The 25,082-nt window shown below is 38.9% G+C and overlaps 1 protein-coding gene across 1 annotated transcript in view; it reads left to right on the top strand.

The window, feature by feature from the left end:
• LOC113184234 (microtubule-associated serine/threonine-protein kinase 4-like) overlaps window positions 1-25,082 on the top strand; it is a 180,717-nt gene that overhangs the window by 128,452 nt on the left and 27,183 nt on the right. Inside the window, exon 2 of the mRNA XM_026390873.2 lies at window positions 23,440-23,593. Within this exon, the coding sequence (XP_026246658.2) occupies window positions 23,440-23,593 (154 nt within the window). The remainder of the gene's footprint in view (window positions 1-23,439; window positions 23,594-25,082) is intronic.

A 25,082-nucleotide genomic window follows, 5' to 3' on the forward strand; every position in this document is an offset into this window, starting at 1 on the left:
TGTTAATTTGAGTGAGAGGAAGTGTAGATCTGGTTGATGTGGATGAGGGATGCCTACATGGACTTGAATAAATAAATTGAATCCCCTGCCCTCCCTCAGCAACTTAGAATCTCATTTGGATTGAAAGGCTAGAGCTGGGTTTTACATATGAGGAAAACTCTGCTTACTTCATTATTATTCATGGTCAAATCCCCAAATCTCCTCCCTGAAGGGATGTATTCTTCCCAGCAAATTAAAACATCTCTTTTTTTAGAGACCAAATGATGATGGTGTCAACTATTGATGAAGATGAATAGGTAATTCTTTTCTCAATTTATACATTCCTTTTTCTCCCTTACTGTTCAGATAGGGTTTGCTCACTTAAACCAAGATCCAATATTTCATTTACTCTCCTCCCTGTAGGTTGTACGCATTGTGTAAATCTCCTGGTTAGGTAATAGAGGAAAATGTTTGAAAATGTGATAGCTCATTATAAGGGCATTTGACATAAGCATATTTGCTGATGACGGATTGGCGATCGGTGGTAATTTAAAGGGATTCTGAGCAGTAGTTAAGGTAGAACATTTTCTTTGCATTAATCATATGACATGAGGATAACCCACATTGCAAACATCTTTCAAAGTCTCTATGTAAAATATAGATATTTAGAAGCTGGTCTTCATGTGAATGTACATACACATTGCCTGAACTGTGGTTTTTTCCCCCTACTTAATTAAATTGCCAAGAAAGAAGACGTGGGTTGACGACATGTCATTTTACTTTATAGACCAACATATACCCACCAGAAAGATGAAAGAAGTAAAATAATTTGTAGAAAATGGAAAAAAAAAAGGCACTATGACAAGATTGACTTTCGAAGCATTCTAGATATTGGGAATAGAAACAGATGTCAAATCCTAATCTAAATAGATATTGGAACTTTAATCAAATATGTCATTAATAGTTTGACCCCGGTTATATATAATATTTAATGTAAGTAGTGGTCCACCTCTAAAAATCAATGGGGTTTTAATTTACAGGGTAGGGGGCGAACACACCATGGATGGGTCACAGATGAGAATTGCTGATAGGCATTTGGGAGTTCCCAAATAGATGCACAATTGCATACTAACACTTTAGTTTCATCATGACACGCTTTATGATAAAGAAGCATTGGATGCAGCTTAGCAATATTGAAAGATCAGAACAGCTGTTATCTGCACAGTCACTGGGGTTTATCTGTCAGACGTTTGCATAGAGAACAAGGTGTTTTAAGTAATGTGTCATGATAGTTTAATTACATCACCTTTCCTGGGACTTTGCTTGATTCCTGACTCAAGAACATCCAGTGAGATGGTAGCCTGTCAATTTTTTTTTCTTAAGAGCCTTCATTCATGTTATTGCTTGGTTAGGTTACATGTACTTGTTTCTCAAACATACATACAGAAGACAAATATCACCAATAATCCTCTCTTTCTAGTCAGTTTTTCTAAGGCATTTAACCTTGCTCTTGAAAACCATGCTACCTTCACTTCTAACCTTCCTTATGAAGATAAGTCTGTCAGCTCTCTTGCTGGATTCTGCACTCAGATAGGCATAGGTGTTTGTTTCAAGGGTTGTCCTTCTTTTCTGGTTTTATCCTGCTCTCTAGTTCCCCTTCTAGACCACTACTTGTATGGTCTTTAAGTGGCTAGCTTGCTTGTGTCGCCTTTCTAAAGTTTGTACCTGAGTTGTTCTACCTCTTGGCTTTAAAATGCCTGGTTTTCTTTTGTCTTTAAGATATAGATTGTATTTTCTCCCAGTGCTGCGTATGATAGCTCATCCTTTGGGGCACTGCTTAAAAGACCCTTCACAAACTGCTATTAACTGCTCTTTCCGGCTGTGTTTTCCTTCCTCCACTTTTTCTTCCTCCCTCCCTCTCCTGCAAACCCTGATCTCTTGTATCATTCCTCTGCATACCTGTGCTGTCAGGCCTCTTCCCTTTGCATATGGCACAGCTTCTGATAGAAAAGTTTTCTATATTGCTGCTGCTTCCTGGAAGCCCTTGCCAACCTGGGCAGACCCAGTTACAGTGTCTCCTGTGGGCTTATAGCACCTTGTACATGCCCCTGTAAGAGCACTGATTGTTTTGTGCTGTAGCTATTTACTTGGGAGGCTGGCTTTGGACTGAGGTTTCTTAAGGGCAGGAACACTGCTTTATGAATGTACATCTGGTGCCTGATACGTGGTAGGAAGTAATTGATTCATTGAATGAAAAACCAAATATATATCGGTTTTTCATTTTTCATGTATGTGTGTGTATATACACACACACACACATACACACACACAATATGAATATGACTTGGTATGTGAGTGTGTTGGGACCTTGTCACAGAGATTGTCCCTTTCTCCATTTGTGACACAAATTTATTTTAATTCTTTAGGAAAAGCAGTAGGTCAGATGGGACCAGTCTGGTTTGCGGTGGGTTGATCAGCTTTCTACTCTCCATTGCCCAGCTGCATCATATGGCTTTCATTTTCTCCCTTTGCTAGAACGTTGTTTGGTTTCTAAAACTCCTCTTGTTTTTGAAAATAGGAGAATCATTTTCTCTGTTGCCATTGAAAAGTCCTGCTCTTCCTTACCATCCCCCCCTTTTCTTTCTCACAACCATAATCCACTTCCTGATTTTATTACATATTCGTTACTTATACCCCAACAGCCCTGGATGGCCTGCCTTCCACAGATCTGCCCAACTTTTGTTGTCAACAACAATTAAAAAAAAATGGTTCCCTATTGCCAGGGAAACAGAAATTGACATAGGAGACTTTTTCTTAGACACCTCTCTCCAACTGTTTCTTCCTTTTTCTCTGTCTGTCTCCATCCATCCCTGATCCCATGTCAAGCTCTCAAGTGGTTTCCTGATTCTATTCTTACAAATATGGCACCCCTTTTCAGGTGGACCAGCTGATTCCCTTATGGCAGTATTTTTCATCCTCTTGGTTAGAACCCACAAATGGACCATATCATGAGTTTAATGGGTCATAACTTGTACTTTAAAAAAAATGAATTTAAAAAATGAAATTATAATAGGGAGTATCATCAAAAAGCTAAATTAACCTACTGGGTTATAGTCTAAAATATGTTTCTTATTGTGGTTCTTTTGTTAGGTAATTTTGAAAGTTACTGAAAATAGCAATAAAAAATTTGTTTCAATTTTTCTGCTAAAAAATTACCTCCTTTATGTACACTTTTGTGACAAGATAATAAATGACACATAACCCTTTCATGCAAGCATTGCTATCCCTTTTAACCAAAATTTGTAAAAATTATGGCTCAAACTTTGTCATAATTTTTGTACTCTGTCATCTTTGAATTTTTAAAACAAAAAATTGTAGCTGCTTTGTATTTTGTAATTCTCATGTATTTCCTGTGTGAGTTAAACTCCCCAACTAGATTACAAATTTATTTTGAGATTTTTAGAGCATGCTGAGCACCAGCTCTAAATATAGACCTTAGAGAACCAAAATGAGAAATAAACCTTAGAAGATTTGTCTACTTCCTAAATTTTTCAGGTGAAAAAAGTAAGGCTTTCCAGAAAGGCTCTGTTTTCAAGTAGATCTCATCTCCAGTCCTGAGCCAAAAGGAATTAGGGAGGCATGTAATGAAATGAGTCTCTGGAAAAGATAATATTTGGGTGAAGATCAAAACTATATCTTATAACAATGTTGTTACGAATTTCTCTCAGGTGCTTGTGATTAAATGAAGTATGACTTGGATATGAGGCTAAGGAAAATATGTGGGCTAAAAATACAAATAAATAAATCATATCTATATTTCCTTCCTTTTTTTCTTCTTTCCTCCCTCCCCTTTTTTCCTTACTTTCCTACTGAATTCCTAAAGTCTAAAACACATCTTCTTATTTTAGAACTCTTTCTCTGTGGGGTATACATAGATATTAAAAATTCAGGAAATGTTGCTATTGACTAGAAGGAAGAACAATCCACAGAACTTGTACCTGTTTGGTAATTCCTGAGCCACTGGATTCTCAGGGTATCATAGGCTGAACTGCATAATGTGGGTCATTTCTTCATTGTATTCAAGACTCTTAATCGGGCTGGGGATGTGGCTCAAGCGGTAGCACGCTCACCTGGCATGCGTGCGGCCCGGGTTCGATCCCCAGCACCACATACAAACAAAGATGTTGTGTCCGCCAATAACTAAAGGATAAATATTAAAATTTTCTCTCTCTGTCACTCTCTCTTTAAAAAAAAAAAAAGACTCTTAATCTTACCTATTTTCTATCTCCTTTGTATCAACTCATTTCCTTTCCATATAGAATTTAATTGACAGTCATTTGTCTCTGAATCTGTGTACATTCTATTAAGACTAAGTAGGTTCTCAGTGTTTTCTGGATTCTCACTTTTTGGAATAGCGCTGTCAATCAGACTTTGTGATGGGATGAAAATGTTCTGTACTCTGCAATGTCCAATATGGCAGCCATTAGCCACATGTACTTTTGAGTTCTAAAAATGAGGCTAGTGCAAATGAGGACTGAATGTTTAAGTTAAATTTAAATAGCCATATGTGGTTCATGGCTACTGGGGGACTGACAGTCTTGGAACTTGAAAACACATCAATTCATGTTTCTCTTGCTCCTATTTTCTGTATGCAGTATCCTGATCCATCCGCTTCCCTCTTTGGTATAGAAATTTCTCCATCCTTCCACTTGATACTTGTTAGCATTCCATGCCCTACCCTTAAGAAAATTCTCTGTACTGTTTCTGAGAGACCATCTTCTAGAAGAATCTGCAGAAATATAAGAGATTTTTTTTAATCCCTGGTGCCCAATTCAGTTGTCATTTTTGACAGAATAAATATAGTTTATGTAGTAGAGAAACTGAGCTATTTTAAAATTGAAAAGTTCAAATGATTTTTACTGATATTATAGGAAAAAATTATTGAAATCATTGAAAATACTGAGAAATGCTCAGTTTGCTGTCTTGAAACTACAGAAAATTTTTATATTCAGAATTAATCAGACAAAATACACACTAAAAGGATAAGATTAAAATGCAGACTTCATTAAATTAGGTTTTATACAAATTTCAGTTTAGTTACTGTTACCTATAAGAAGTGATGCCAGAAATATTAGTAAATGAAACTTGCATGAATATTACCATTATATGAATGTATACATATTGTCCCCTGTGATTTCTTGTGTTTGATAAAATTGGAGATTTGAAAATGATATTTTCAGCTGCCTAGAAGAAAGGCTGGACTAATATCTAATTTTTACAAATTTTGTAATACCATTAGTAAATAAAATTCTCCATATTTTTTCTCATATTACATCAAAACCTATTTATCCTCTGAGCCACGGTTCTTCACAATTTCTGAATTATCTGAAATTCTTAACAAAGTTTTGTATTTATCTGTATGGGTCCATTGCAAGAAAGGAGCTACAATTTGAATAGGATTCACAAAGAAATCTGAGACCCTCCAAGGTTAAGAGTCCCATATTATCTTGAGATGTTGCTGACTGTGTGAGCAACATCTCAAGCTTCTCCCTATACCCCGCTTCCTTGTGTCTTAACACAGATTAAGTACCTTGAAATGCTTTAGGAATGGGTTTGAAAACCATTTCTTTCATAGGTGACACACATTGCCTTTATTTTTATGTGGACAGAAGAAATCTATTATGACCTTTATTTTTTTAAAGCTTCCAATGTTAGGTTTCCATTATTACTTCAAGATAGGATAATCTGGAACATGTAATCTTAGCTCAAATAGCTACGGTATTCCGGGAATCTGGAGAAGTTATTTTTCCCATTTCTTCACTTGTTTTAAGATATCCTATTTTCTGTTGAAGCTCACTATCCTGAAAAACCTTAGCACCATCTCATGTGTGTGTGGTGAGGGTTGGGTACTGGGGTTTGAATTCAGGGACAGTCTACCACCTAGCTACAACCCAAGCCCCTTCTACTTTTGAGACTGGGTCTTGCTAACTTGCCTAGGCTGGCCTCAAACTTGCAATCCTCCTGCCTCAGCCTCCTGAACTGCTGGGATTACAGGTGTGCCCCACTAAACCTCGCATTGTCCCTTCCTTTCCTGTCCTCATTCAGGATGGGTTAGTGATTCCATCAACATTGTTACAGAAGATCAACCTTGGACTGATTAATGATCATCTCCCTACTCTCATGGATAATCCCGAGTAGATGGAGGCAGGATATGTAGAATGCCAGGAGATGGAGAACACTTGGCAACCACACAGTGTGAATTTTTTTTGTTTCGTGTTACTTTGGTGTATGCTTTGGCTTACATGTGCTTCCCAACCTGTTGGCATACCATGGGAACTGTATTTTTACTCTGGGTCAGTCAGTGAATTATTTTTTAATCAAATAATAAATTACCCAGAGAATCAAATGCAGGTTCTAAGAAAGGAGTTGAGAGTTCACAGTGATTACTGAAGTGCTGAAGTCACATGTCATCATTTATATTTTGTTCCTTAGAAGCAAGTCATTAATGAGAGCCTATCCTCAAGAAGTTGGCAAGATCTACTCCTGAAGGAAGAAGTTCCACAGAGTTTGTTGACATAAAATCACCACTTCTGGCCACTGAGACTGTCTTCTTGGCCTGGTATTCTTTCATGTCCTTTGATTCCTTGATCATCATCTTCTGGACTCTTTCCATGTCTAGTGTCCATCCCAAGGGGGCTGTTTCATCCTTGAGGTCTTGTGCTTAGCCAGAAGGACTTTTTAGCTCTTGAGAGGTTTTTGAGTGAAACATGTGCAAGACCAAACTATCTTTTGCCAATATTGATTACTTCTTGCAACACAACTTCCAAGTTGCTCTCTTGACTTTGATTAAACAAATACCTCCCCAGGAAGGCTTGAGGCTCATATGGAAAGAAGGGAATGAGGATGATAAAAAAAAAACCTTGTCCTGCCACATACTGGATCTTACCATTTGCATTCTTTAAGAACATAGGTTTTAACTTAGTACCAGGAAGGAATGGCAAATTCTGTGAGCAAGCAGGTCTCCTCAGAACACATTGTGTGATATGAGGTTTGAGGGTCACAGACACACTCAACCATAAATTTATATTGAGCACCCACTCTATCAGGAGGCTGATAACCCTTGACCCTCAGTGTCTTGAAGTGCACATGCTTAATTATTTCTTGCTCATGCAATTTGTCTGTTGGGGGGTCTGCTGGGATGTACTTGGTGTTCTCCTTACTTTGGGACATGCTGGTGGAGTAACTTCCATCTGGAGGAAACATTTGCTGAAACAGAGGGAGGTGGACTTCCCTGGAGGGTCTCACATGCAATTTGGACAAGATAACATGTCAGTTTTTCCTCACACTTGGTGGTCAGACCACATCATGTGACCCCACACACCAACGCAACCATGGGAGGACTAGAGATCACACCATTCATTATGCCAAGAAGGTGAAGCACCCCAAATAGTCTATGTGGTATACCACCCACCACATCTGCTGTGTGCCAGGTGCTTTTCTAGCTGTTGGGGATTTACAAGGGAGCAACAGAGACTCAAGTTTCTATGTTCGTCTAGTTAAGTTTAAATGGGAGAGACAATAGGAGAGAGAACAGTGTGTGTGTGTGTGTGTGTGTGTGTGTGTGTGTGTAATGTGTGCATGTTTGGATGGGGAGTTTCTTATTCTAAAAACATTTTCTGGAAGGCCAGTGTTGGTAGTCACAGTGTCCTCGCCCAGTTTGAAAACCCTGTCACTCAGATATGCCTTCTGTCTTACTGATTGTTTTGAGAGTACTTAGGCTGTTCATAGATTCCTTTCATCTAACTCTTTGACCTTTTATTTCTAACTTAAGTACCATGGTTGATTAAATTTTGTTTTTAAGATACTATGATGACATAAGATTTTGAATTATAAGAATCCTTATGAGGTTTTAGGTAGATTATTTCCCTCTTTGAGAGCAGTTATTGTCATCTTCCTATAGGTCTCCCCCCGCCCCCTGCCCCTTTTGCTTTAATTAGCTACTGTGATGAAGAGTGCTTTAATTATCAAGTAAAAAATGCCACCACTTAATTGCATTTGTGTGATTTGTACAATAGTCATTTCCAAGTTTTCAAAACCAATTCTCAATGTTGACTTTTTTGCTTTTTCCTGTATTCTTACTCACTGGGGGGGGAAATGGCACATATTTACATATGGCACATTTATTTCACATTTTAGTGAAATACCATTTATGTAACACAAAATGTAAAATTATCTTGTTTTTCCAGATAGATAATCCTGTTCTTCTCACCTCCCTCCTCAGAGAACACCCAGCTGTTCGACCCCATCTTTCTTCAGGCTTGGGGGCAGCAGTCATTTTTGCTGATTTTCCTTGACCTCTGGATATAGAGATTCTTAGGGGAAAAAAGGAACTGAACTGTACTGGTTCCTGTCTAACACAAAGGAATAGTGATAGGTGGTAGAGAATGACTGGGCCCCTTCCTAAAACAGTCCTCCTCTCATTTCACATGGGTAGAGGTATCTTGGCTTTATTTTGATTACTATTCTACTTCAAAGGTGCACCTCTAACCCTTGGGGAAGTTGTCATGTAATGATATCCTTGAGTATGAGTAGATGCTCACTTATGTGATGCATAGCCTAGCACTGGCTGTTTCAACACTTTTTCTAAGCGTGGGGTTGGGGACACAGAAAAGAGATGAGACAATAAGAAGGAATAAGGAGATATTAGCCAAGAATGGGGTTTTGTTTTTACTTAGCAAAGGCTGACAAAGGAATCAGAACATTTTTGTACCGTTTTTTTTTCCTCCACTGAGCAGGGCGAGTTATTTATTTTCAACACTTTTTCTGCTTTCTTTTTTCCATCCCACCTTTTATAGGTGACATTTATTGAGGTATGCTCCTTGCTTTCTAGTACATACTCCTATGAAACTTTGTTATGAGTGGTCTCTAGGTTTCCTAGTATATTTGATGTTGAGGCTACAGTGGGGAATTAATCCACACTACCTATCTGGGATCCCCAAAGCCAAGAAATCATGGCTGGGTCTCTGGGAGGAACTAAGTGTGTATATGGGTAGGTGTTGCTTTCAGTCTGGTCGGTTTTGCCCTGGATAACTCTGAACACTTGTGAGGGAAGCATTAGAGGCTGATGTAAACTTTTGAAAGATGTAGGAGGGAAGGCAAGGTGGCAGGCATTGGAGAACACATTCTGTGGTAGGTTGGAGTAGGAAGTTGTGTATCTTGGCTCAGAATGTTAGATGATGGTTGATCTCAAGGAGCACAGAGTTGTGGGTACATGCTGTCTCTTCAATTTAAATCATTCTGCTGTGGAGACTCCTGAAGCAATTCCTGCATTATGGGATGCAGAAATCCCAATGGAAAAATACCATGCTTTAATAACCAGGTATTCTCACGAAGTATTATCTCCTAGAAATAAAGTACCTACAATGCTTGGCTCTCAGAAGGCCTGCTGCAAATGTGATCTCCCTTTCTTCTTTTTTTTTCTCTTGCAGGCAATTTCCTTGCATCAGGGAGTCTTCTGCAGCTTGGCTGTTGGTTTTGGAGGCAGTCTTAGGAGACTTATATAATGTTAGGGTGGAGGCAACAAAGATGTTCAGGAAGAACCTGGTCAGAATGCTGAGATGGAAAAGGAAGCTAGCCCAGTGAAACCTCTTCCTCTCCTAGATGTGATCTGGATCACACACAGCAGGAGCTTAATGCTGCTGGTCTGTGGCTGGTGAGAGTACTGGTGCTACTTGTAGGAGCATGGAACGGAAACATTGTGGAAGAGTGTTAGTCTGACTGCAAGCCCCCAGCTCTCAATCTCTGATGATGATCACAACTCTGATTCCTTAAGCTCCCTAAACCTCAGTTTCCATGGCTGGCAGAAGTTGGTGGCTGGGACATTGAGGCTGTGGAGAAAGGGGACATTTCTCAACTACTTTGCCTGCTTTTCCTTAAACACATTGGACTTGCTCTTGCTTCAGGGCCCTGACACTTGCCACTCCTTTGGTTTGTACACCTCTTCCCCCACGTGGCTCACTCCCTTTCTTCCTTCCCTTGGGTCTCTGTTCAGCTATAGCCCTTTCAGAGGGGTTATCTCCAACTGCCAGTATTAAAGAGTGATCCTCATCTGTATCCCACATTCTCCCTTCTTCTTCTCATCCTTTATTATCACCCAAAGAAAAGGGCTTTTGTTTTAGTCTCTACTACGTCCACAGTACCCAAAACACACTTGGCATGTAGTAGACGAACTCTAAAAAAATGTACAAATTTATTGAATGAAGCAGGTAACCACAAACTTCTATAAAGAGCCAGATAATACGTATTCAGTACGTGTGGCTGTTTGATCTCTGTGGCAACTGCTCATTCCTGCTGTTGTAGACAGAATGTACATGGTCCCTAAATGAATGATCATAGCTGTGGTCTAACAAAATTTTATATGGTGCTCGGGCTATAGTTTGCCAGTCCCGAGAATATCAATGAATGGTGAAGGTCAGGGTGAAGGTCAGGATGAATGTTGGTGGCTGTGGTGGTTTGAGCATAGTGGGAAGAGTGACATATCTTTTAGAGAAACACTTGCAATTGGAAACTAAAGAAATCAACTATCCTGATGTTACACATGAATGGGGATCCCTGTGCTTCTCCAGCCAGGCCCATGAAACGGGCATGGGATTGCAAATCAGAGCTGTTACTTCCATATTGTGAACTGGTTTTAGTTAGTCTATAAATGAATTTGTGGAAGAGGAATTCATTGCTTAAAATTCCCATATATGGAAAAGAAATCTGATTGACCTATAAATTCAGGTTTAAAATTTTTCAATTTTTAATTGACACATACAAATTGTAAATACTTACGGGGTGCAGTGTGATATTTCCATACATGTATACAATGTATAATGATCAGATTAGGATAGCTGGCATATCTATCACCTTAAGCATTTATCTTTTTCTCTGTGCTCAGGAGTTTAAAAATCTTCTCTGTTAGAAAATTTGAAGTGTTGTCAGCCTTAGCTACTCTATAGAACTTTAGAAATTATTCCTCCTACCCAACCTCACATCGTGCCCATTAACCATTTTCTCTCCATTCCCCTTCTCCTCTACCCTTTCCTTCCTCCTGAGTTCAAATTTTATATACCAGAACCCTAGATTTATTGAGAGGAAGACTATCTTTATCTGCAGAGTGGAGTGCTCTGCTCTCAGGCAGATTTCAAGCTCAAACTCGAAACTTTTCCCTTAGCATGTCGCCTGACTCCAGCCTTTAGATCCACTTGTGTCCAGGCAGAGTTCTTCTACTAATGAGTCATAGGAAGGAATGGGAAAGTACAGACCTGGGGCGTGGGAGATGGAGCTGGGTCAGAGGCTGACTGTAAAGTGACTTTCTTGGTTCATCTGCTAAAGTTCATTTTAGGACATGGCAAGAAGTCAGCGTGTTCACACCTTCTGGGGTAGGAACTGGGCACTGTGTCTTTTGTCATGTTATTCCTTGGGGTTCTTATGCATTGCTGATTTTTTTGTTTTTGTTCTTTATGGGGAAGAGACGTAGCACTGCTGCTATGATTGTCTAAAGTTAGACATAATTTTAATAGTAGTTTCAAAATTATTGTTTATACAAGGGAATAAAAGAGGACAATATGATAAAACTGTTCAAGCTCTTCAACAACTCCTCTGCCACTGCGTTGGTCGTATTTATGTAACTCTTCATAGTCTTTGGGGCCGCCTGGAGGACTGGAGGGACTCTTGATAGTGAATTATTTTTCTCTCTGTTTTTACCACACTGTGGCTTCTGGTATAATACTTCTTTTAGCGGAGTTATGAGGGGTGCCTAAAGGCAAAATCGTTTCCTTTCCTGATTGCACATGGAGGCTGGGACATCTCTTGGAACTTAGAGAAGATTTTTCTTCCTGGCAGATGGAGGAGTTAGTCTTGCTTGGAACCATACCTTCTCATGGAGAATAAATAAATGTGAGGAAGTTTGTGCAATGGTTGGTTGGCGAATCAGGACGTCAGAGGGCAGTGTAATCGAGTTGCTTACATGCTCATAACCCAAGTGAAGAGAAGAATATGAAGAAAAGTTCAGGAGGGCTAAGTTTCTGCAGCATCTGTCAAACTTATTGCTCTTCTTCTTCCTTTTTCTTCTGGTTCCTTCATTTTGTTTCCTATCTCCTCTCTTCTTCCTCTTATATGTCTTTCTGTCATTTTCTCCTTACTCCTGAATGTCGAGTTCATGTTCTGCTGGGGGCTGTTGGCAGTTAGACTTAGCCTGACTTTTGGGGACTGGGTCATGTGAGGGTCAGCCCAGGGATGATGTGAACTGCATAAAGGGAAGCTGGGGTGCCTGTATCATTAGCCAAGTTGCTAAAGCGAGCCCTATATCTAGGGTGTGCTTCCAGCAGAAGTGGGCAAATGCTGGACAGTGCATTGGGCAGGTCAGTGGCACTGAGGCTAGATGCCACATCCTGTTCAGGTCCCCAAAGGCAAAGCCAGGTACTGCAAGACTTTGGGCACAAGGCAGCCCCTGGACCTCCAGTTCTCTACAGGGATCAAAGAATAGTAATTGGGAAGCAGGAATTCAGTCTAGGGAAACAAGGTGGACAGCAGGGTGTGAACCTGTTCAAATGGAAACCAGGGGAAAGAGATCTGGTGCTGAGACAGTGTGCTACTGACTCAAGGTCTTGGTATTCAAAAATTTATTATTGAATATTTTTATAAATATTTCACAATAATTATTATTTATTATAATTATTGTGTGTTGTTTTTGCTAAAAGAGAAGCATGTTTTGGTTCTCTGACAAATCGCTGAGAATCAAAGCTCAGGTGAGAAGACATGGCTCTGAGGGACTTGGAACCTGGGAACTATCGGGGATTATCTTTTCTGAGCATCATTTTTCCATCACTTTGCTTTATCTCTTCCTTATCCTGCAGTCCTTTCCTTCTTCTTTTTATTCCCTTCAGGTATCCCCCACCCCATTAAAGGAGAAATAAAGTTGATTAAATACAGTTCTCATGGCTGTGCACTCCCTCATCCTCCAGAGCCAGTTCACCCTCTAAGCACTGGCCAATTTCTGAGTGATCGTCTTTCTCATTAATTTCCATTTTAACCCGGTGAGGCCCCCAAGCTGCTGAGAATTTGTGACTCCCAGTTCTTTAGAACATTTATTTGCTCATCAGGTCAGAGTTCAATCTGGGACTACTGTCCACAAAATGACCTGCTCAAAATGCCTGTTACCTCTTAATATGAAACCAGGAAACAAGAATTAATTTGTGGTGTTTGTCCAGCTGAAAAGCAGAAGGTTTTTTTCATTTTCTTTGTTTTTTAAAAATTTATTTTGAAGTTTCCCCCTGGAAACTTGTGTAAAGTTTACTTTCAGTGCCAATGGATGTTATGGAACAGAAATTCCAGCGATTGATTTGTTTTGTTTTATGATTCTGAAAAAATGAACTAAGCTAAGAAATGATAGGGAAGGTGAAGGAAATAAAGCTTTGAGTGCCTTCTCGATCCCTGGTGTTATGCTTGGAGGTTTATATCGATCCATGAGAATCCTGTGAGGGGGGATATAATTATTTTATAGATGAAATTAAAATTTGTTCATCTTATATGACTGATAAGGGGCTGAGTGCAGTTCTAGTGGAAAATTTGCCTCCAACCACTGCCTTCTTCCCTGCCATGTTTACTGGTGTTTTCAAGAAATGGGAGGTAAGGCACTGGGGACTTCTTTAGCACCAGGTCCTTGGTGGAGCAGTTGGTGCCTAAAGAGAGATGACATTTAGGGTCTTAAAAGCCCTGTTGTGATATGTGGTACTGATGGGGTGGGAGAGACTCTGCTCTGTCTCTCTTCTCCCTTAGAACATGGTAGATGGGTTTGAAAAGCTCTAAGGCAGATGGACAATTAGCATGTGTTTGGACCCCACTCTATGTCCCTTCTCATACTGGCTTTTGTGTGACTGAGGACCATAATCTATGCAATTGAATGCAAGTCAAGGCATTAATTAACATCAGCACTGTTCTGCCAACATAGAAAGGAAAAGCAATTAACTAGGTGCAGTACCACAACTCTGCTCATAGCCCTACTGTCTCCTATACCCAACTCTATCCAGACATCTGCCATATTGTTTTATGATTGTGGTTTTGTGTCAGTGGTCTGGGATAGAAGTGCCCTGAGAAAGATGCCTGCATTTTTTTTTCTCTTTTTTATCTTCAACCCTTAGCACATTGTCTAATCTATAATAGACATTTGGCTAAAAACAAAAATTATTTATTTTTTTAGCAACTCTGGGTTAATAGAGCATGTGAATCATCCAAGTTGGTTATAATACAGTGATGAAGACTAAGGGGCTGTGGGAAGTAAAGTGGGTATGGGAGCAGAGTGCAGTAGGCAATAGAATGTAGGCTCAGGAATTTGGGTTCTGGTCTCAGTTCATACAACAACTCTCTGTGTAAACATGATCAATTGACTGTCTGGGCCATAGTCTTCCAGGAAAGCCAAGAAATTTGAGTACAGATGATTTTTTAAGTTCTTTCTACTGCTAATATTTTGTGATTCTGTAATTCTGTTTTAAGAAAACCACTTGTGTGGGCCACCAGTTCGGTTTAAGCTGATCACCTGGACTGACCAATGCCAGAATCAAAGAAACTGATCTTTTGTGGGGAGCATTCCCAGCCTGGAGTTATAAGAGGACATTAGCAACATGAGCTTTCTGGGCTTCATGTCCTTCACCACTGTGATCCCCTGTGTGGGAGACAGTTTGGAACAACGGAAGGAATGTGGGCTCTGGAGTTCAGGATCTCAGACTTGATTCATTGTGGTACCTCTAGTCAAGGCAAAAACTTTGATGAATCTTTCTGCATCTGTTTCCTCCTTGGTAAAATGAGACTAATAACACTGCCTAACTGGGAGTCTCTCTGCCACAAAAAGTGGGAAGTGGGCACATAATGTCAAGTTTTGTCGTGTTGTGTGGGAATTTTCCACTTTGACTTTAAACAGAAGGAAGATAAGTGAGAAATGTATTCTCTTCCTGCTTGTTAACCACAATCAGAATCTTTAGTTACATTGCTGATGGGGACAGGAGAGTATCAGGGGAATTTAATGACTTCAGATAAGTAAACAACTTCAGGCATAGATCAGATTCCTAAATAAAGGTCAGGGAAACATCTAGAATATTAAAGTGACAAGAAAACAGGTGATACATATGCACAGTTAAATTAGTATACTCTGGTTTCCCCAAGTGACATTGTCCCTAAGCCAAACTTCAGAATTGAGTCATAGTCTGAAAACTATACACATAAATGCCGTGTTTCTAAAATTTGTAAAATAATATTAACTTTTTTTCTTATCTTTCAACTATTGAATTTATTCCAATTAAATGCCTGCTGTGTGTTGCTCTGTCCTTGGGCGATAATGATATTGTATTGCTTGTGGTTGCTGTGTGTGTGTGTGTAGACACAATCATGAGCAAAGGAATTGACTCTCTTGAAGTTGAGTTGACAGACAAAAGTAAGATAGTGTATCAAATTGCTAATTTACATATTTCTCTTGGAAGGGAAGAAAGAAAATCAATTAAGCTATGAAACTGGCGGTATAGCTCTGTGTAGGTGAATGCCCTTGTAGTTTGATCTAATAATGTACTTTAGGACATTTCTGAAAGAAATTTAACATTGCTAATTGAAGTTTGTTATTCCAAGAATTAATTACAAGGCCAAAAATGGAAAGCAATATTGGTAGCTAGACATTTTCCAGGTTAAACACATTCTATCAATGCATCATTTCTCAAAATGTGGATGTTTATTAAGAAAGTGAATGGAGTAAAATTGTTAAAACCATTAAATTGTTTGCATCAATTAGCATTACTCAGGAAACGATCACTTACCAAGTCTCATTGAAATGAACTATTTTTGCTAAAATTCTATCTATGCTCTTCATTCCCTTTCTTGTTCTCAAAAGGTTTTAAGATGAACTGTAATCACATAACTCAGCAAGATGAATAACTTAAAAAATGGGTGAAGACAGACAAAAAGGAAAGTAAGCATAGAGCAGTGATTCTCAATAGTGGCGTTATTGACATTTGGGGCTGGGCAACTCTTTGTTGTGAGGGGCTGATCCAGGGCATGGTAGGATATTTAGTAGTATCCCTGGCCTATGATTAGTAGAAAACCAGCACACTGCTCTAAGTTGTGACAACCCAAAATGGCTCCAAACATTGCCCATGTCATCTGGGGGATGGGGATGACATCGAAATCAGCACCAGTTGGAGACCACTGCTTTAGAGAGGAGAATGAAGTCTGAACCAAGATTTGTGGAGCTAAAGGATCCACGAAGTCTTGGTTGGAGATTTCGTGATTATAGGTTTTTCCTGGGGAGTTCTCTAAACGGAAGAACAGAAACATGACTAGTTGTTTGACTCCAGGGGTGCCCAGAATAAAACCAGACCAGAGCCCCACATCAGCACCACTAGTTCTAGTGCACAGAACTGAAAGGCATTTTTATAAGTGTTTTTCTCTGCAACTTGAATGAAGCTCCCGGTGGGCAGGGGGTTTTGTTTGTTTTGTTTATTGCTGTTTTGCCCACTGCTGTGCCCAGAGCAATACCTGGTACACAGCTGCTTAATAAATATTCATAGAAAGAGATGAATCCTGCCAAGGAGGATACAGTGTAATATAGGCCTTTCCTTACATGTTTATAGAACTGAGCAGCCAGATTTATAGGGCTGTTTTTTACAATATCATTAAATGGAAGCAAGTGTTCTGGGCAGCATAATCCAAACTGAATGTCAGCAAAATCAATAAATGGGCCCCAGTACAATGTGGTCTAGGATTGTCACTCTCCCAGTAGTCTAACTCAAGTCTATAGTTAGATTTTAGGATGCCAGGAAAGGTGTGTTACTATTCTTCAGGCAGTACAGAGAACAATGAATGCTTTCTTCTTTTCTATGTTCCTTGAGTACTAGAGAGCAGAGGGGAGGGTATCTGAGAGGTGCCACTGGGAAAGGCCAGGTACATGGAAAGCTACATGCTTTGCCAGGCTGAGTGAGGGACTTAAGCTGAGCCTCCAAGGACAGTGACTAACAATATTTTTGGTTATTGGTCAGGAAGAAGGGCCACTGTATGCGCCACTTCATGAGAAAACATGCTGAAGATACCCATTGTGTGGGAGATTACACCTTGGGAATACAAGCATCTGGACTAAATAATTGTACAGCAATTTTGACCAAATTTTCACTTTTGCTGTATAAACAAAGACCTTGGTAAAATTGCAGTAAGTTTAGTTGTCATGCAATTATTTGTGGTGAAGTATGTGTTCAGCTATACAATGAAAGAGATGGCTTTGCCCTTGGCAACATTCATAGTAACTGCAGTGAGTATTCCTTGGGCACTCACCAAGTGCCAAGCAAGGTTTAAAGTGCTTTACAAATGTGACTAGCTACCTCAGGAAGTAGATACCGTTGTCACTAACATTTTATGGATGAGGAAACAGGTGCAGAAAGAGTTAAGTATCTTAATTTGGATACTCCTAGTTATCTCTAGTCTTAGCTCCTAACCACTGTGGAATTAGTATGAATTCAATAATTACTCTCTTAACTATAGAAGTCTGTTATATCAAAATTTAAAATATTGATTTTAGACATTGGTTGAAAAGTAAATAAAATCCAATTGTGAAATACAGTAAAGTCATTTTAGTTTGCCTATTTGATTTTTTTTGGGGGGGTGGTGATGGGAGAGAGAGAATATGTTAAATTAGGATTACAAGCCTAGTCTGTGCTGTTTCATAATTCAGATATTTTCATATCAAATATTTAGTATTCTAAGAAATAGAATAACTGAACAATGTATTCATAACCTGTGTTACTAGTTAGTCTCTCTCCTCTCTCTCTTTTTTTTTAATCACAAAGAAGACTTTTCCAGGAAGCCACCATCATGTATGCAGATGACATTGGTGATCCCTTTGAACTAATGAACTTTGGCCTTAGGGCACATGCATTCTGGATGGGTCTTTAAAATGCATATGCCACATCTTGGGAATGAATGCAGAATTATAGAAAAGAGAAATGGGGCTAGGGAAAAGTGGGATTGATAGACACAAGTGAATACGCTAGTAGGGGTATAGTTAAAAGGTCGAACAATTCATTATTTAGGAATCACCTTCAGAGGTAGGCCTGTTCAAAAAATTAGCTTATTAGCTTGTTATATAGAAAAGACTCTTTGAAAAGATGCCATTTACCATAACCTAAGGGTCTTTTCCATACGTGAAGCATTCAATTTTGTCAAAGTACTGGAGACTCATTTTAGCATTTCACCTTGGATATTATTTAATATATATTTATATTTTTCAACAATGAAAGCTCTTTATGGCATGCATTTTTAAATTTCCTATTGTTATATTTTAACTGAATACCAGAGATTTGAAAATTCATGTGTTCCTTCCGCAAATACTTATGGGGTGTCTTTTAGATAGTGGACACTGTTTTGGGTATGGAGCAGACTGGTGCCTAATTTCATGTAGTTTTTATCTTAGCAGAAGAATGGCAAGAAACAAGTCCAAAAAAATCTGTCATGTGGAAGTAGATGCTATGAAAAAAAAAATAAGAAAAGGGAATGAAGTGGTGGGCATAATGTTTCACATGGGTAGTTACAGAGGGCTTCCTACAAAGGATGGCATGTAAGTAGAGACCTGGAAGGTATGGGAGGCACAATCACTAATATCTAGGGTGTATCTCAGGGAGAAGAAATGATAGACGTAATGTCCTTCATGGAAAGATGCTTGCGGCATCTGAGGTCTAGCTAGGGACCAAGATAGACTGAGTGGAATGGAGGATACTGTGGTCAGAGAGCTGGGAGTAGAGGTCACTGTCTAGACACTGGGTTTGGTCAGGATGAAGAAATAGCCTTGGGATGACTGCAGCATAGAAGGGAGCAGTTCTAGAAGTCCTAGTTGGAGCATGTAGCTTGTGTTTCAGAAGGGTCATTGGTAGTTTTCCTGAGGCCACAGTAGCCATTGTAAGATGGATCATGATAACAGAACCGATGCTACTACTGGTAAAAGTGTTCAAGTGACTGGATTATTGGGTGTATTTTAGAGGTTGAGGTAGAGGATTTATTGGTTGGATATGGAATGAGAAAGAGAAATTAAGAATATTTTTGAAATTTATGACCCCACTAGCTAGAAGAAATGGTGTTGCATTCAGTGAAATTGGAAAAATCTTTTTCTTTCTATTCATATGCTCACTGTCAATATTTTAAAATGTATTGGATAACTCATGATGATGTCTGGAGATGAGGTTGGAGAAAATAGTTAAGTAAAAGTTCAATGTTTGTGGCCAGTTTTGCCTTTTAGAGGTAGATAGATGATAGTACTTGGGCATAGAGCCATAGAAAAAGAAACCCAAGAACAGGATGGTGGTGGTGATGGGAAAGACACTTAAAATTGATCCAGCCTCATAAATGATTCAGCTTTATGTGTAATTCATCTTCATTGATGAGAGAAGCCACATGTAATCATAGTAGGTTTCTTTTCTTTTTCTCAGCCTGATAGTTTGTAAAACAGCAAACACTATCTTAGGATGACAAATACAGAAAATACAGATGAAAAACTCTTACTATTATTATGAATTCTATATGATTATCATTGTTACAAGACTGATAATTTTGGAAACTTTCCCCTAAATTTGCTTCAGATTTACCTTGTTTATGCACCTTGTGTCCCTTAGATGATTTGTATTGCCTGCAGCAGACTGCTAACTAAGAGCAGTTGTTCATCACTCACATGTAGAGGTATGCTACACCCCATCTATCTGATTTCTTAAGTTCAGTAATGTGCAAATGCACAGTTTCAATGTTTTGTGTTTTATTCTGGCTCATGTTGGAATTAAAGGGGCTTGCGAAACAAACGTAGGAGTTTCAGCAAATCCATTCACCAAGAATCAATATTTATTATTGGTGAATGAAATAAGGACATATTTCTGGAGAACATATTTCAATTCTGGATATCTGTGACTAGTAGTGTGCTAGATGACAAGGGAATGGGATCTGGCTCTCCGGGAGTTGGCTCTAGAGATTGTTTGCTTAGGGAGGGAAATCGCAAATGTTTGCAGCAGCAAGTGGAACAAGTCCAGGCTTTGATGCCCTTGAGCATCAGTGAAAGTTTCAAGGTGACCTCCATTTTTAGTTAAACCCCTTATAGTGTGAGTGCTGGGGGAATTTGGAAAAGTTGGAAAATATTAAACTGAAATCAGTTAAAGAGCAATGTCCAAAATGACATGTTTGATATGCACCGTAAGCTCTAGGGTGTGATGGAATGTTTTTAAAGGGATTGTGAGTGTTTAAATCAGGACAAAAATGGCAAATAAATTGTGGGGCTGCAGTAGACCCTTTTAAGAATCTTTGACTAATTGCAAAAGGAATACGAAAGCCACTGACAACATAGCAAATTTGGAAAAATGATCTATTTAGAGAAAGCCCTGTTGGGAGTGTGAACTGATAGAAAGAAAGAAATGGGATCCTAGAGCACTGCACTATTCTCATTGGTTTTTCTGCTCATAGTATGTTTGAAAAATTTGCAGCCCTCATAGTTCACTGCCTCAATTTCCCCAGATTTAAAATAATATGCTTCTCTTGGGGTGGTGATTCTTATTTAAAACCCTGGCTTATGGACTAATAGCTTGTGGCTATATATGTATATATGTGATGAAAGAGATTCTTTTTCTTTATCCTACACCTTCTTGTTGAATTCCTTCTTTTTCAAAAGAAAAAGACATATTTGTCTCATGTCTTTTATGACTCGGTTGGAAATCTGCAAGGAAATTACATAATTCCTTATTTAGGAATAATTCCCTTCCACTTATTTTCCACCCTCTGTTAATTTGTAATATAACAATCTTCCCCTGAGTAATTAATTGTAATTCTGCAAACTGAGTGAAAAATAAGTAGCAGAAGCTGATGAACCTTGAACAATAAATATTTGTATTTTATGCAGCTGTCACTAGTAATTAAGAGAAAATAACTTAGCAGAATAGACCCTAACTTGCTTGATTGCTTTGAGCGGCGGTCATCCATTCTGAGTGCATTGACTAGGACTAGTAGATATTACGGAACATTTTGTTGAATGTCTATGGCACATTGCCACCTTGTGGCTGCAAGTTTCCTTGTACTGGAGAAGAGCAGCTTTAAACTAATGTTAAGTCTACATTGTGTAGCCTGATTTTTTATGTTTTTCCTGGTATTTATACTGTACATTGCTCACAAAAGATTTGAGGCATCTCGTAAGGATATGTAGAATGTAGTATTGTTGAATTTAAGAGAATATCACATAGTCTTAGAAGAGGCATGCTAATGTGTTTATGGGTGAAGACCCATAATCTGCAGCTAACACCCACTGCTTACATGAGTGTGTGTACATGTGTGTGCGTGGACAGAGGGAGACAAAGCAAAGGCAGTGTGGTAAAAGTTAGCAGTTCATCATTGGCCAGTGGAATGCAGGTACTAATTGCGTTTACTCATAACCACTTTTCCATAATTTCAAGTTTTCTTCTGACATTTTTCAAAGTAAAAAAAAAAAATTGGCAGGAAAGAAAAACTGGGGTAAGGACATAATGTGGAACCAAAAAGAAGGGAAAAATAACATTTGCATTGTATGATGGTCTGACTACAATTGAACCATGGATTGGATTCTGCCTTCTCTAGTAACCAAAAGGTAGCTGCCCAGGTTTCCCTGGCTACAATTCTTCATCTACAAAATTTAAGGGCAGAATATCTGAGGGTAGATGGAATTTCCTCCTTGGAGGCCTTTCTAAGTAGGACACTGATGTAATGAACAGCAGTCTCAGCAAATACTTTGCAATAAGTACAACTTCCCATTTGTAAGGGCTGTTTCTTTTAAAAGTTCACTCTTGAATTCCTTTCCCCTCCTGATCTGGCTTTGATTCTGGAACAGATGAACTCCTAGTTATTCAAGGGCCCTTCACTAAAATTCTGATTGGAAGTTGAAATATAGTAAAGTACTAGCTGGCCAGGAGTATGATCCAGTGTTTAATGAGAAGTTCTTGAAATTGAGCCTTTGGTTGTCACTAATGAGCCCAGTTGAGCATGGAGAAAAGTAGACAGTGTCTAGCAACCAGTGATGTCTATTCTATATAAACTAACTTGGGAGAGGATATTCATAAGCAAGATCAAGTTTCTTACTGTGCAATGATGTTGAATGTGGTACAGTGGTGTAGACAACAAGTGGATGGATGGCCTATCTCTGAATTTCTTTTTATAAATACATTTGTGATGGTCTTAATATGAAAGAATTCAGATGGGTGTAACCATGGGAGCAGCACTTTCCCCATGAAAGCAGAACAAGTCTCAGTGAAACATCCCTTAAAATGCCTGGCTTTGAGCATTGCCACCCTCTGCGATGTTTTAACATTTCTACAAAGTTAGTCATTTTCTGTGATAATTGGAATTTCTGCAAATATCTGAATATCTTTTTGTTGCATATCCTTAATAATGATCTGGATATATATGTGCATGTGTGTGTACATGCACACACATGAATATTTTTGTCCTTTGTGACTATCTAGACGCATATATATGCACTTGTACTACCTCTGAGGTGAACATCCAGAAGGTCAGCACTTTTCAAGTATGAAAGATTTTCTTTTTTTCTTCTTCTTCTTTTTTAACACAATGCATTTATTTTTATGTGGTGCTGAGGACCGAACCCAGGTCTCGCCTGTGCTAGGTGAACGCTCTACTGCTGAGCCACAGTCCCAGCCCCTGAAAGATTTTCTTATAAAAGCAGAACAGATCTTGAAATAAGTGTTGTGACACAAGGGATTCTTTTGTAAAAAGCCGTCTCTTGAAGTGGATATGGTTTCTCTGATTCTCATGACAGGTTTTCTTTTTAAAAGCCGCGAAGTGATGTTGGGATGTATTGATTTCCATTAAGGGCTATGGTGCTTAAAAATCTCTCTCCTGAACCTATATTTGTGAGCAATACGTGAATTTTCTTTTGTGACCGACTAAAGACCTGGTCTCTTGCTTCATTATAGAGCAATATGCTTCAGTTTGGGCTGAGGGGACCATGGTCTAAAGAAAGACATATTTTATTTATACAGGAGACTTAGGAAACACATATATGCATGTACATAACTCAGTCGAAAATTCCATGAAACAGTACTTTCCCTTCTTCATTGGACAGTGATAATTTCCATTCTGTTGTACTAAAAAATACTGATTACAAACAACTCAACTTGATTTTATGACCCACTAGTATGTTGTGACCTGCATTCAAAATCCTGTTACTGAGATTTTGAAGCAAGTGAAACTGTCTTTCAGATGAAAGACAAAACAGTGAAATCCTGAATTTTCTAAGTCTCAAGTGAAAAACAGCGTTGGGAGGAAGGGGGGTTTAGAGGAGGATAAGAAAGGAGGCGAGTGTGAGCAGCATCTTTGATTCTAGGTTGTGTCTAATGTCCCCACTAAATGTTGCTACTGTCCTTCTGTGTACAGCTTGATCATATCCTGTCCCCACCACCCATGCCATTTCGGAAATGCAGCAACCCAGATGTGGCTTCTGGTCCTGGCAAGTCACTGAAGTATAAAAGACAGCTGAGTGAGGATGGAAGGCAGCTGCGGCGTGGGAGCCTGGGAGGAGCCCTGACTGGTGAGTCATGAGCGGCTTGGATCAGGGAAGGATTCTCTGATAGGGTCCTGGATGGCCACAGGGTCTCATGTGAGAAAATCAGCCTGCAGACCATTAGGTACAATCTCATTCAATCCAGAAAATACTTAAATTGGAGCTTTTATTACTCAACTTTAATGAATATAACTGACATACCATGAACTGTCCCCATTGTGCATCTACATATGTATGAATTTGGGGAAATTCATGCACCAGTGTAACCACCACTGTGATCAAAATATAAAATGTTTGCTATGTTCTTTCTGCTTAATACCAGCCCTCACCTCATCCTCTAGTCTCTGGGTCCATGGCAGTCATATATCTGAAGAGTTTTATATAGATGGAACCATATACTATGGCTCCTTTTGCTCAGCATATTGTTTTAAAGATTTGCCAATGTTGTTTCCATCAGTAGTTAAGTGTTTAATGCTTGTGTCTGTACTATTTAACTTCATAAGAAACTATCAAACTGTTTTCCATAACTGTGCCATTTTCTACAACCAAAAATGATGAATGAATAAACCAATCACTCTGCTTCCTTACTAATCTGTGGTGTTCCCAGTCTGTGTAAGTTTGGCCATTTGTATGGTATATAATCTTGTCATTTTGTGGTTTTTCTTTTGTATTTTTTTGACTATTTGTTTTTTAGCTTTCTGGTACTGTAAGAAATACCCGAGATAATCAACTTAAAAAGAGAAAAGGTTTATTTCAGCTTAGTTTTAGAGGTTCTAGTCCATGGTTGGTTGGTACCATAGCTTTGGGCCTGTGGCAGCACACCATAGTGCAGAATGAAAGAAAGGAAGAGGAATGGGCTGGGCCTACACCTTTACTTTCAAGGCCAACCCCCCAGTGATCTGAAAATCTTCCCATTAGGCCCCATCTCTTAAAGTTTCTGCTACCTCCCAGAAGCATCACACTAGCATCAAACCTTTAATACATGGACCTTTGGGGGACATTCCAGATCCACACTACTGCAACTAGAGAAGTAGAACATCTTTTCGTGTGCTTACTGGACATTAATAGATCTTATTTTGTGAAGTATATTCTAATCTTTCAACCATGTTTTGCTCATTGTTATAGTTAATTAAAAAAAAAAGTCAAGTTAGGCACCAAAATACATACTGCATGTTATTTATGAGACAGCAGTAAAAGCTCTTTTTTTAAAAAAAATTTATTTGTTCTTTTTAGTTATACATGACAGTAGAATATACTTTGACATATAAAAATACATGGAATATAACTTCCCATTCTTGTGGTTGTACATGATGAAGAATTATATTGGTCATGTATTCATATATGAACATAGGAAAGTTATGTCCAATTCATTCTAATCAGTAAAAGCTCTTAAATGTGAGAGATTAAAAAATCTGGTCTCATAGAATTAGAGAATAGAATAGTGATTACCAGAGCCTGGGAAGGGGAGGTTAGAGAGAGTTTATAGGCACCGGGGTACATTTAGATTGGATGAATA

This window comes from Urocitellus parryii, chromosome 1 (assembly GCF_045843805.1).
Source record: "Urocitellus parryii isolate mUroPar1 chromosome 1, mUroPar1.hap1, whole genome shotgun sequence".
NCBI lineage: Eukaryota > Metazoa > Chordata > Mammalia > Rodentia > Sciuridae > Urocitellus > Urocitellus parryii.